This window comes from Nuphar pumila, chromosome 6, assembly GCF_984573655.1.
Source record: "Nuphar pumila chromosome 6, dmNupPumi1.hap1.1, whole genome shotgun sequence".
In the NCBI taxonomy this organism is placed as follows: domain Eukaryota; kingdom Viridiplantae; phylum Streptophyta; class Magnoliopsida; order Nymphaeales; family Nymphaeaceae; genus Nuphar; species Nuphar pumila.
Window position 1 is genome coordinate 97,453,695 of NC_143254.1, and position 13,976 is coordinate 97,467,670.

The 13,976-nt window shown below is 37.9% G+C and overlaps 1 protein-coding gene across 1 annotated transcript; it reads right to left on the reverse strand.

Annotated features, from left to right (window-relative positions):
* Positions 1 to 2,256: 2,256 nt before the first annotated feature.
* Positions 2,257 to 13,257, reverse strand: LOC149835324 (nonsense-mediated mRNA decay factor SMG7-like). The gene is made up of 8 exons (XM_090008393.1): positions 13,105 to 13,257; positions 9,036 to 9,167; positions 7,481 to 8,089; positions 7,256 to 7,378; positions 5,395 to 5,627; positions 3,314 to 5,303; positions 2,979 to 3,119; positions 2,257 to 2,839 (listed from the first exon to the last, which is right to left on the reverse strand). The coding sequence occupies exons 2-6, from the start codon at positions 9,105 to 9,107 to the stop codon at positions 3,347 to 3,349; spliced, it is 2,994 nt and encodes a 997-aa protein (XP_089864519.1). The 5' UTR covers positions 9,108 to 9,167; positions 13,105 to 13,257; the 3' UTR covers positions 2,257 to 2,839; positions 2,979 to 3,119; positions 3,314 to 3,346.
* Positions 13,258 to 13,976: the final 719 nt, after the last annotated feature.

Below are 13,976 nucleotides of genomic sequence, written 5' to 3' on the forward strand. Positions count from 1 at the left end.
ACAAAAAGAGTCAAACGTACGAAATAATAGGATATTTCTCACTGTACGAATTTTATGGTGTACAAATACGCATAAAATCTCTCTCTCTCTCTCTCTCTCTCTCTCTCTTAAAGATAGAAGTGGATTGGAGGAAAATGGGGCCCTGCCCCGCTTCACCCCCATTTGAACCGGAGATTGAGGACATGAAACGGGGTTGGGGGCGAGGGTGAAGATTAAAATCAAAACCCATGCAAGGATGGACTTACACTTTCCCCCATCCCGATCCCCGCCTTACCCGCCCCACCACATCCCCAATCCTTCTTTAGGGATGGTAATGGACCGAGGAGAAACGGAGTCCCGCCACTTCTCACCCCATTTGGACCGGGCATGGAGGACATGAAATGAGAATGGAGGTTAAAATCCAAACCTGTGCAGGAATGAAAGCGGGGATGGAGGTCCGGAATTTGAGACGGGGTGGGGGTGGAGACCTTGTCCCCCACCCCGCCCTGGTCTGGTCAATTGCCATCCCTACTCTCTCTCTCATGTACCAATGCTGTCAGAATAAATGTTGTGAGTATTGACCGAGTATGTAAAGTATCGGCAGAAAATCAATACGGTACTAAATTGGCTATTTTTTAATAAATATAAAAAATGCTTAAAATTAAAATTAAAATTAAAATTAAAATAAAAATAAAAATAAAAATAAAAATAAAAAGAATTTAATATTATTTTAATGGTTCTAACATGTGTCGCATTCTGATTGACACAAAATATTTTTTAATTATTTTTTAGCCGAATCATAATGATTCACTTGAGAATCAGCATGATACAGACAACATTGGTCAGAATCTTATCAGACCCTGAATCAATAAAGGAATTAACCGATTTCGATTATTAACAGAATTGAGTTCAATCCGCTGGTTTTTAACCATTAAATGACGTGTCAAGAAAATATTAAAAAGCAATTTTTAAAAATTATTTAAAAATAAACTGAATCAGCTCAGTTTGGTATCGACTTGTTACTGATAAGATATGAATCGGCCGATTCAGGCCAATTTACAACGATACTGACAACATTGATCGGCCGAACATCTGGCCCTTTGCCAAACCCTAGACTAAACTCCGGTTGTTTGAGTTTGGTACATTTTCCGTGACCCAGACTAGCTCATGAGTACCATTGTATAGAGTGTTTGGCAGGGCGCCGCCGTGGAACACTTGGATCAACTTCTCTTATTCCATCTCACAGCTGAATCATGGACTGTTGTTTACTGACAGCATAAACCCGTTCAACCCGTTGTTGCCACACATCTCGAGAAACACCAAGATGGTTGGTCCACAACGGCACAGCTGAGATGCTGAGGCACTCCAAGGCGGCCCCTTTGATTCTAAGACTTTCCGACTGTGATGGCAGTCGGGATCTCTCTTCAACGATCTCCTTGAGGATTCTGATCAAGTCATGAACACACTGGCTAGATTGTTAGCAGCAGCAGCTGATATGACAACCCCAAAATGCCAGTCTGTTTGGAAGAAAGATATTCCAGCCAAACCAGTTTTACAACTATGAAAAAATACCAAAACTAATTTTTCATAACAGGTAATGCAAACGTGGCCTTGTTGCTGCTCTTCCCTATTTTTTTTTTAAAACGGGTCCGTTTGCATGTCACGGCACCTTATTCTGCAGAATAGAAATCAGACCACTCCCCCCCACGGGAACTGAATCAGTGGAAAGGGGGGGTTCCAGGGTGTAAAATGGGAGCTGCTTTCTGCCCGGAAAGCATCTCCCATGTTTGTATTAAATTTGTGGAGCCCGCAGAAATGGCACGGGCACCTATGCATTTCCACAGAAATCCCCCCTTTTCCGTGGCATGCTATCTTACACCAAATTTTTAAGATCAAGCTTCAACATGCAATGAACCAAGAAAGACCGTATATATGAGTATATAGCCTCACACAAAAAGTCGAATAAACTTTAAAATCTTCCACTAGGGGGGTGCCTGATGTGTTTGATTGAACAGTGCTGGTCTACCAACCTACAGGAAATTGGGAAAACAGATGCATATCACAGAACAGTCCCAGAACCTCCACAAAGTCATGCTTGAGAAACAATCACCAAAACCCATCTCAAAAGAAAACCCTTCCATGCCTGAGATTGATGGGCCAAAACTATTTAATTATCATCGCGAACATGAACGGTTTGGAGCACCATCTATCTTCAAGATGGGATACCATTTAGCCTTCTAATAAAGGGACCAGAGTAACAAATAGTCTCTAAGGACCTTAATCAAACGAAACATATATAAAGATCATTAAACAACAGTGTCATAAAAGCATGCCCCTTATTCCAAGTCATCACAAACTTTGTTATGTTTAAGACGCTACTAATGGCGTCTGCCTCAAGACTCCAAGACAACTAGAATATAACCGTAGGCTACAAATAAGGTTCAAACTTCACACTAGAGTCCATGTTCCATACTTATGCCAATATAACCTTGGCAACTAGAAACCAACAAAAAGCTGCATGATCACCATCCCGCTTTACCTTGGCCTTGACTTAAGATCAACACATAACCAGCTTTCATAGTGAAACCCATTTGGCTAGGGCAATCAGCTGCTGCAACTGCGTCCTGACAATGAACCAGCCAACTGATTTTGGCACTGATGTCCTTGGGTTGACACCTACAAGTTCCATTCCCAAGCCTGTTTGTTTTGCTCACCTTCAGGACCCAGATTCCCTCGAGATTGTTTGCTTAATCCATCAACCATATGTAAGTACTACCAGATCTCCTCAAAAGTTCAACCTTCCATTCTGCTTCTGTCCGCTCACCGACCTCAAACATAGAATTCACGAAGCACCCAGACACTGATCAAAATTAAACAAGAACATTAATCATTTTCAGATCATGCCCTTAATTCAAAAGCGTCCTATTATCTTATTGCAAATAAATGCTGAATAGGGTTCACAGACTAATTCAGACAGGTTCGACACCATTTCTGCATACCTTTTTAAAGGCAAGCACGTGCAGTGCTCTTCCAAGACCGCCCATGCTCCATCAGAAGAAATAAAACATTGATATGGCCACAATAGACAGGAGGTCAACTTGAAAATACTGGGCCGCAAGCCGACCATCATGACCGAGAATCTTGCAACAGAAAAAATAATAATAATAATAAAAACAACAAAAGCACAAAAACAAACAATCAACAAAAAGATGAGAAATGCCCAGAGTCCAAATCAGGGGAGAATTGCGCACGATACAGTTGGAAGCAGGGAAGAAAGATAAAGACGTACCAAATAAACCTCAAAATAATGTGGGGAAGAAAGAGAGAGACGTACCAAATAGACCTCAAAATAATATGTGAATGAATCTCACACCAAGAACTTGTTGGACCACAATGATTGCCCTGCATATTGCTCTGGCAGTGAAGCAGGTTGGTTGTTATCCATCCGGATATACTGCTGTTGCTGCTGCTCATGCAAAAGCTTCAGTCGCTCAAGAAATAGAGCAGACTGTTGCCGCTTTTGGTTTGCCATGTCAACCTGCATATTGGAGAGCTGCTTGCCAGGGAAAGGAAAACCAGTATGGGCATTCCAATTTTTGCCATCAGCAGAAAGAAAGTGGGTGTTGTGGCTTTGTGCCAATCCATCATTTAATTCGTCTTCTTTAGCTGAAGACAACCCATATCCATCAAGCCAGCTGTAATCATCCAACAAACCCAGCTGTTCACCACTCCCAATTAAGCCATTCTTCCATTCATCTTGTTGTTTTTGAGGGACTGGACCAAAACCAGGTGGTGGCCCAACATGTCGAACAGGCCGGCTCACAGGATTTTTCCTAGAAATTGTTGGAAGCGCTGACACTTGGGAGGCTACATTGATAGAATTTGGTGCTGCGGGCACAACAGTATCCAACATGGATGGTATCATACCTTCTGAAGCTTTCAGCTGGTTCATAAACTCACTTGGCACATTCAAATTTCCCGATGAGGGAGGGAGAAAAAACCTTGGAAGTGAGGCACCCATACCATCTGGCAATCCATTCCCAGCAACCCTGAGGTCTGCCATCCTGTTAACTGCATCAATACCATCTAACAATCCATTTCCAGCAACCCTAAGGTCTGCCATCCTGTTAACCAAACAAGTCTGTGGTTCAAAAAGCCACGGCATTGCAGCAGTAGTAGCATTGAATTGTTGTATTTGATCTTCAATAGCATTGCTAGAGGCCGAGGAAGGCCTTACATCAATGTTAGAAGTGCTCTGCATCAAACAATTTTGGACAGGAACCGTCATGACATTGGTTCCCAAGCTACTCTTCAAAGAAAGCCCAGAAGACAACTGATCATCATCTATAAACGCCTTTAAGGAACTCAATTCGCCTCGTTTTTCGGCTACTGTGGGCTTGAAAACAATCACCTCATCCTCTTCCTCTACTTCAGTAAGCAACTGGCTGTTGGATGCAAAATCTGGTAAGCCCTTAATGTCTTCAACTACCAGTGCCATATTACTAGGCTTGGGTGTGTCTGAGAAACTTGGAGTGACTTCTTCTATCTCCTGGGGCTCAACACCAATAGCAAATCTCTTCAGCTTATGATCGAAATAAGCACCCTCCTGATCAACTTGTGCCACACCCATGAGAGATCGCCCAGCAGCTAGGATCCTCTGAACACGGGCAACTTTTGCCTTATCAATGTCAATGACAAAATAAGAATGCTTCCTTGAGAAATCTAGTATGAGTTGGGCAGGTTGAAGAGGTAGAAATCCCCTAAGTTCAAAATCTTCAGACAAGGCAACCCGTCCACCTGGCTCATTTTCATCATAGGTGCTCATGTCGTGAAAACAGGCATCACTGTCACTGCCATCTACAGGAACAACCCCATTCACTATTAGCTTATTCAAGAAGGTAATACACTGCCTCCAGAAAAATGATCTAGCTGCAGCCTGTCTTTCCTCAACGTCAATGCCACCAGCAATATCTAAATGGCAGGCCAGCCATTCAATGAAAACCAAAACACTAGGCAAAAGATAACTAGAAGAGATATCCTTTAACTGTACGCATCTCTTCAAAATATGCCCAACAAACTCGAAAGTGGCAACAAACGCATTCTGGAGCAGAACAGAGCGTTGCAAGATCTCTGAATATGACTTCCCTTCGGTATCTCTGTTCACGTAGTGAACAGTGAATATCAGAATAGCAACAAGCCGAACAATGACAAGGGCATTCTCATTAACATCAGAACCAAAATTCAGCTCCTCTTCAGGCCCAGATGAAAGAAGTTCATGGAGATCATTGATTACTGATGAGAAGACTTCTGCAAATGTTTCAAGGCTACAAACAGGAAAAGAGAAAAAGTCTTACTTTAACAAGCAAAAAACCCAGAAGTCAGCAATATGTTACAAAACTTAATGAATGGAAATACCTAGTACGTGTGAAAAGAATTCCATTTAGCCTGACAAACCGAATGCAGAAGGATTTGTACATATTTGAACTGCCAACTGTTTTCTCCTTATAATTGGAGCTTTCCCTCTTGCCATCCTTAGCCAAGAAACGTGTTTCTCCTCTCCCACGGCCTCTCCCAGATGCTCTGGCATGGATCATTTTGACTGAAGATGACTTGGCATTTGATGGAAGCTGAGAGTAGCCTTGACGGTTCTGTGAACAAAAACAGCAAAAATTACGAATCTAGATAAGTAAATAGTAGATTCTATTCAAAGTTTAATCAAGAAATATCAGAATTTAAACCAGGACACGATATCATTAGCACAAATTAGATCAATAGCCAAGCAGCACAAATTAGCAAGACAATGACACTTCTAATTCAAGCAAATTCAAATGCTTACACCAGAATAAAGTCTGATCAACTTGTTTGCTTTCTAATCCCATTAGGTTCCAGTTTTACCTTATTGTACCCTCCTCCATTTTATCAAGTCATATGCAAGCCACATAATTAAGCAATGTATATCAATCTCTGAAAAAGAAAGCCAATTGCAGAATCCAGCAGTCGAAACAAATAGACAGCCCATTATATTTTATCAAATTCAAAGATCAAACGAGTATAACTCAACCCATTTGCGGGGTTTGGAATGTAATCCTAGGATTACAGATCCTAGCTCACAAATCACCTCTGATCTCAAAATCTGAGGCAACCAAATGGACCCAAAGTTCCTCAAAAGTATCTAAAGGGCAGCTAAACATAAGGATTTTAAAAAAATTGCTTTCATGTGAAGGAACTATAAATGCTGAAAATGGAAATTATTGCCAGGAGTCCGCTTGAGAAGATGCAAACAATAATATATATTTGCAACATCCTCCATAGGACATATTTCCACAAAGCGCTATCCAATCGAAATGAGATATGTGCAATCTATCCATCACACACAGAAGCTTTGCTGAATTATAAAATTTAATCGGACAAGATAGCATGACATTCCTCTAAAAGTTCATATTCCTCTCCGACCAAGAAAACCCTCAGGCAAATAAGTAAACAATTTCCCGGTGTGTTTCCACTTCCTCCACTTCAGCTTTGCCCAAAGTGCAGAATAATTGAATATTTGGGAAAAATAATAAACAGAAGACTTGATGGCCTTGTAATCCTAGAAAAATGTTGGAATTTTAATAAATTAGATAAATAAAATAAAAAAAAACAAATGGAAAAGTTTCCAAAATAATCAGCCAAATAAGAAGATGCTGCTGTATTTGAAGTATTGCAATAAATCTCATTAATAACAATGAAAATCATGCAATAATATTATTATCCATTTATCAGGGATATTCGTGACTCAGCTGAAAAGTTAAGCATAGACTCATTTAGCAAAGCAAATAGAACTACCTCTTCCATATCAGGTCAAGCTAACCACAGAACATCAGTGAGTAAAGCAACATGTTTTGTATTTTTCACATTTTCAAAAGGAAGAGAACAAAGGGACACAGACAGCACCTAATAACACCCAAATTTAAAGTTTATTTGAAATTAAATGGACTATACATGAATTGCAGAAGCAGAAATTGCTAAAGGTTTTCTTTTTAACCCGAAAGACATGCTATAAAACAAACTGACAAATCGAAAATCACATATACAGCCACTACTGCTGCAATAGCTTGATGAAATGAAAATAATACAACTGAATATAAGTACAAGAAATCTATAGTATTTGATTCAGTGAAGCATAACTTGACTCCCTAGATGCAATCAATTACCATCACATGTATTTAACAAGCACTAAAACATAATACGTGCAAAACATGACAAACCAACCAGCTAAAGATATAAAGAATAATACCTTTTCAAATAAAATAATGAGGTTGTCCCTTGCTGTTGAGCAGGGACTATCGACTGCAAGACTTCGGAAGTATCTGTAGACTATCACCAAATCCTCTCCCAAATATGAAGCCAATATAGCAAGCTGAAGAAAACATCACATATTATACACATTAAAACTGAAAACATTATTGAGTACTCAAAGCATGCATGCATGTGAACAATCAAAGGAACCAAGAGAAAAGACCTGATGATGAGGGTTGCCACTCTTAGGACACAGGGATGCTGCCTGCATATAGTAACTAGATGCAGCAACATAATCTCGGTTACCTAAATCTCCTTCTCGATAAAGTTCTGTATAACGAGCAAGATCACCCAAGTATATAAGACAACGGTGACAAGACATGAGACCCTTCTTCTTGTCAATAGACCTCTTCTCATCTTTCATTAAAGCAATTTGGTCATCTACACCATCAGATAAATGGTCCAATGGCAGCCCATATTTTGACTTAATCTTAAGAATCAGATCATGGTAAAACCCGGTGGCCTCTGTAAGGAAGCTTTTGAAAAAGGAATGGATTTCACTTCTTGATTCACGTCGAACATAGTCTTCACCACCATGTGGCTGAACAGTTCCAGAAGTTGCTGAAGAAGCATTACGCAGACGAGCTCGAAATTCCTCAATGCACCTATAATGCAACTGCCACAATGCGTGCTCCACATCATGAGATTCAGAAAAGTCACCATCTGCAAAGAGTATTGCTTCATAGTTCTGGCGTATCTGTCTCCATTTAATAGGATCAGCAGGGATCTTTGAATGTACGCTTTTCCTTAGTTTCTTTTCCAACTCAATATTCTGTAGAAAAGACAAAAGAAAGGGCCTAAGTCGTCCATCCATAACCAATAAAAAGGAAAATTTCAAACAAAAAACTAAAATTTTGGCAATAATAAAATCACACCTAAGCTTTTGATACTGTTTCAGAAACACCTAATTTTGTGCTCCATTAATTAAAAACACATTTTAGTCAAATTAACTTGGGTCATAATTAGCCCAAGATGAGTTAATAGGATAAATTAACTTGGGTATGTGCACATTAAGAGAACCTTTTATTGGTTAACAATGACACATTATTGACTATACAACCAAAAAACCCAATAAATTCTCTTGCATTTGTCCTTCCATCTTAAATACCAAACTAACTCTGTATGCTGGACAAGTCTTCCACGAAGGATCAGCAAAACCCAATTCTCAAGTCCATCTGTAAACTGATACCGTTTAGAAACAAAGCCTTCCATACATTTAAGTTATGACACATCTCAGAAAAACAAACTAAGCTTCCAAAAGTGGATAATAATTTAGCTCATTGCATAACTTGGGATAAAATTCACAAATCATAATCACCATCGTAATTTTAATCTCTATATTCTGACAACAAGAATTACAACCTTCCAATAACAATTGCTGCAAAAAGGTAACTTCTTAACATTGGAAGGATACCAACAACACAATTGGTAGATGAAAATGTTTAAAATATGCAAATACAAAAATAGAATAAAAATACCACAAAGAACAAAAGCTCTCTGCACGAGAATCATTGATGTTAAAGAGGAAAAAAACATGAAGTCTAAATGAACTGGGAGAAAATAACAGGAGAAAAATACATACAGTCACCATATTTCAAAATATCTTTGGGCAAAAGCAACCACAATGCAGAAATTGTCACAAGCTGATTTAAACAGAAAAGTACTAATAAAAGAATGGTCATTCATCACTTCTTCAAGAAAGATGAAATGAAACAAACCTTGTTATACAGACGCTGAGCAAGATCGCGTGGTGTAGCTGAAGAAGCACTTTCCATTTGGATAGTCATCATCTATCAAATTCATGGACTAATTCGAACTTGATATAGTTCATTTATATTTGCAGCATATATCTGGGAAAAAAACAAATGCAAAGACATGGATAATTAAAGACAAGAAATAGAATGAGCCTACTTTTGTAAAAGAGAACAGATAACAATTCCATCAATGCTAAGCATATTTATAAGTGAAGGTTGAGCAGCAAAATTCGCTGCTTGAAAAAAGATCAAAATAACCCAAACAAAAAATACTGGCAAGTGTAGCACAACTGTTCAATGACTGAGACCACTACTTGCATAACCCGTAACAAGATCAGCTAAAGGTTATACTTGATATCCTAAATCACAATTTTTCATCATGCTCTTCCTCATTTAAAACTTTTGTAGAAATTGGAAAGCAACAACTTAGGGTCTCGATTGAGTAAACTGAATAGGGGCGGATCTTCCTACTTTGACAACCAATCTCACTCTCAAGAGGCCTCCACAACAGATGCAATAATTTTTGAAATACTTCAATTGATATGGTAGCCAATGAAGGGGAAGCCAGATGGCAGCTTCACCTGTTGCATCTGTGTATAATTCATGTTATAGACCCAACATTTGATAGAATAAAGGAGGAGCATTGATTTCATGAAACATACACCCTGATACTATAATGGTAGAGTACTATCTTATGCATCATGTTTCCCTCACAAGCATGCACACGTAAGTGAGAACTGGCAACAACGAGTATAGTAACGAACTAAATATATTGAATAGCCAGATTAGAACCAATTCATGTGCTCGTGGTAGAAATTTACAACAAAATGATGGCCATGTTGCTAAGTAAAATCCTATCTAATTTGCTGCTTAATAAAGCACAAAGTACCAGAATAACGAAAATATGTTTGCACATTAGTGGTCAAAAGCGCTAGTCGGACTTGGAGCCTAAGCGGACGACACCTAAAAGGACTAGTTGGGGCCTAGGCGGGACTAGTTGGCCTAGGCAGGACCAAAAAAATAAAACATCAAGAAAAGCAAAAATATTACAATAAATACTTAAATTTAGTAACAAACATGTGATTGTAACTATGGATGAAGTGTGTAATTCAGTGTAACATGTCGCAAAATTCATGAAATTGCATAATATTGAACATACACCAAAACTTGGGGCACATACTCTATATACATACATACATATAGATAGAGAGAGAGAGAGAATGGGGGATAATCCTGCCCTTGTTTTCTTAGGTCACTATTACGATCCTCCAAAAATCATAGTTTTTAGATGTTTTATACTCAATCAGAACCGTTAGATGTGTTTATGAATGCTGTTGAATGGAGAACATGTAATTGATTAAACATCTTTATACTCAGATGTGTATTTTAAAGAGGTAAAAAATTCATCGGTTGATATCTTACTAAAATTTCATGATAAAATGTTCACATTTTTTAAATCAAATCAATTTGAAACAAAGCTTATTTCTCAGTAAATAAGTATTGATAAACACATCTAATGGTTCATAACTTCAGATTGAGTATAAAAAACCTAAATTTTTTATATTTGGAGGGTCTTAAAGGTAACAAAAGAAAAATGGGATAGGATGAACCTTGTTCTCATATATATATATATATATATATATATATATATATATATATAGAGAGAGAGAGAGAGAGAGAGAGAGAGAGAGAGAACTGAAAAAAGATTTTGTGTCAAAAACACATAAATACATGTAAACAACAAATATAAAAAAGAAGAAAAAAAGATAATAAGGGAGAAAAAAGAAGAGAGTGGAGGAGCGAGAGGAGGAAGAAGAAAAAAGTAAAAATAAGAGAAAAAAGAAAAAAAGGGAAAAAGGAAGAAGAAAAAGAGAAGCCAGAGGGGTGAAAGGAGGAAGAAGAAGAAAAAAAAAAGAAACAAAATAAGAAGGTAAAAAAGAAAAGCAAAAGAAGAAAATGAGAGAACCGAAAAAAAAAAACTTTTGGGACAGGAGGAAGAAGAAAAAGAAAAAAAAGAAAGAAATGAGACAAAAAAATTTAAAAACATGACAACTATGTTCCTGTGGCCTGGGCAGCCTAGGTTGAAAAACAGAGCCCTATCGCCTAGACCCATAAGCCTAGGCGATGGCCCTACGCCTAGACCGCCTAGGTGGAGCATAGGTGCAACTTTTAACAACTAAGGTCTGCAGTGCACTATCCGAATTTCTTGGACCATCTAGCAAATTGCAATTTGTCCAAATGTATTACAGTTCACAACTGCAGTAGACATAAAATATAGTCAGACGTATGCAGAGTAAAAACTGAAGATGAGAAACAATAAATTTATAGACTCGTAAATTGGAGTGCCCAACAACAAACTGTTTGACTGAAATGATGTCACAATTGAAAGGTTTCCATGGAATGGCATTCAGCTAAATCTTTCAATCAGCAACAGTATGAAATGCATGATATATAAGTTCAAGTATATAGATGTTCATATCTTGCAATCAATTTGTAATATGTATTAAAATTGGGAAACCAATCCCACAGCCATCTGACTCATGCTTACAGAAGTGCATTAGTTAAGCAAATTTAGTTGGTTTTAATTTATGAATATACCAAAGAACATTTAGAAGAATTGAATATAAAAAATTTCCATCCGTGAATACATATTTTTGTGCTAGAATACAATGAAAGATACTCTAGCAAAATCATAACCCAAATTGAAAACAAGCTTATTGCATCAAGGAAAAAAGAGCAGCAAGATGAACAGGGAAAAACATGAAGAGGAAACAGTATGTCTATCTGCAGATTCTGCACCATAACATGCAAAGACGGAACCATTAACATAGAATAGCACTATAGCAGAAAGACCTTCTAAAGCACTAAAATACATAAACCATATCTCATATAGGTCGAGGAAAATATGTTTGAGCAATACCTATAAAAACCTGTATGGTACAAGTTGCTTCACAGAAACTACCACAGAGATGTACTTCTCACCATAAAATAGACTCGCTAAAAAAAAGCACCGAAAGATAATCTAAACTCACTGGATGGCCAAATTTAAAACAACAACTAGCAAATATTGAAGATAAATTTTGTGATAGATAAATGACACTCAAGCTTGAACAGACGAGAGGCAAGAGCATGCAATGAAACCACCGGCAAACCACTGCAACCACATCCTCAACTTCCCATGAAAGGAAAAAAGAAAACATGAGAGATAGACGGGAAAGGGAGAACATTGTTGGGGAACAGATAAAACAAACATGCAAATGCATGTCAAGAACCCAATGCAGGGGAAGAAAAAAAAACGACAACAGACAACATTTATGAGAATCTAAATGAATTCAAATAATACAATCAAACCAAAGTCAGCTACCAAAACAAGGAAAAAGGATTTTTTACATTTAGCACTAAGAGGACGTGAATTTGGCAACGGCCAAAGTTCATCGCGTACAACCACAATTACACGAGAACAAAATTCATCAAAAAGATAGCAATTTTCCCCGATTAAACAAAATCCCCACTCCCGCTCATCAAAACACAAAACAAAGAAGAAAACGGAAAACCACAATCATCATACTTTTCACGAACTTCCCAAATTAACCACACCAATCCCCGTGCACCAACCCCAAAACCTAACCAACGATCTGCGAAAATCACCAATCAAAACAACCATCATAAACCATATACGGCATCACCAAACATCAACCCCAGACCCCAATCAATAGATCCCCAACGCGTGACCAAACCCTAGCGACTAAAACTAAACCCTCGCCTTCGGAAAAACCGAATTCGAAACAACGGGAAAGCGAAAGGAGTTCACGAACGTGAATCCACAATTGAGAGAGAAACCAAAACCCCAGAAACGATCTGTATCAATAGAAACAAAGAGAGGCGAGATCGGAACGCTTCTCGAGATCAAGAGAACGGATCAATCCCCAAAAAAGGCACAAAAGGAAACTTGCGCGAAAACATAACATCAAATCGAGCACCGATTGAAAGAAATTGAGATAAGAAACAATAATTTAGGGTTAGGGTTTGATACCTGAGAAAAATGGTAGAAAAGAGGGGAAAAGAGAGAGAGAGCCTGAGCGGAGACCGCGTAATAGAAGGGGTCCCCTCTTCGCCTGCTTCACGTCAAAGACAGATGAGAAAAAAGGAGATCGCAATCGCTTCCCACCCTTTTATACTTCTCCTTGAATGGCCGCCCTGTTTATCGCTTATTTATAAGGAGGCTGTAGGAATTTTAATTTATTACGTCTAGACTCCTTCTTTCGTAACACTTGTTTACAAAAGAGCGGTTCAAATCTAGAGTCCTAATGGGAGTCGGTGTAGTGGGGTTAGGACCCATAGTGACAAATATCGCGAGATTTATGAAAATTTGGTGATAATATCGCGAAAAATTACCTGAAAGTTTAAAACTATAACTTCTCGTGAGATTTATGAAAAACATAAATACCATGATTTAAACACGATATTTATGTTTTAAATGGTTATTTATCATGAAAAAATGTGTGTTTTTAATTTTAAAATAATTTTTATTAATATTTTCTTATAAAAAATATTTTTATATTTATTTTTTATTGCCAAGATTTTGCAAAAAAAATGCAAGATTTATGAAAAATTTTAAATTCTCACGAGTTTTTGAAAAATGATATTTTTGCCGTTTTTAATTTTTGTCACTGTGGTTGGCTAATGTTCTTTCTTTCTTAGTTCATCATAGGCCTTGTGGGTGAGGGTCCTGGCCTCTAATTTTTATGCCTCTGGGACCATAGGTATGATAGACTTAGCCAATGTGATCAGGTCTTTGATCCCTAAACATACTTTCTTTGAATCATTTAAAAAGAATGTGCTTGAACTTAAAATCATTCAAGTGACTTCGTTGACAACATGAAGTGATCAAAATGACTTGATCAC

Bases quoted from the DNA above. Each gene is read 5' to 3' on its own strand.
- LOC149835324 (XM_090008393.1), bottom strand. From the start codon at position 9,107: ATGATGACTATCCAAATGGAAAGTGCTTCTTCAGCTACACCACGCGAT. The intron at 5,628-7,255 runs GTATTATTCTTT...TTTTGTTCACAG, and splicing joins TCATTATTTTATTTGAAAAG to AACCGTCAAGGCTACTCTCA. The intron at 5,304-5,394 runs GTATTTCCATTC...TCCTGTTTGTAG, and splicing joins ATTCTTTTCACACGTACTAG to CCTTGAAACATTTGCAGAAG.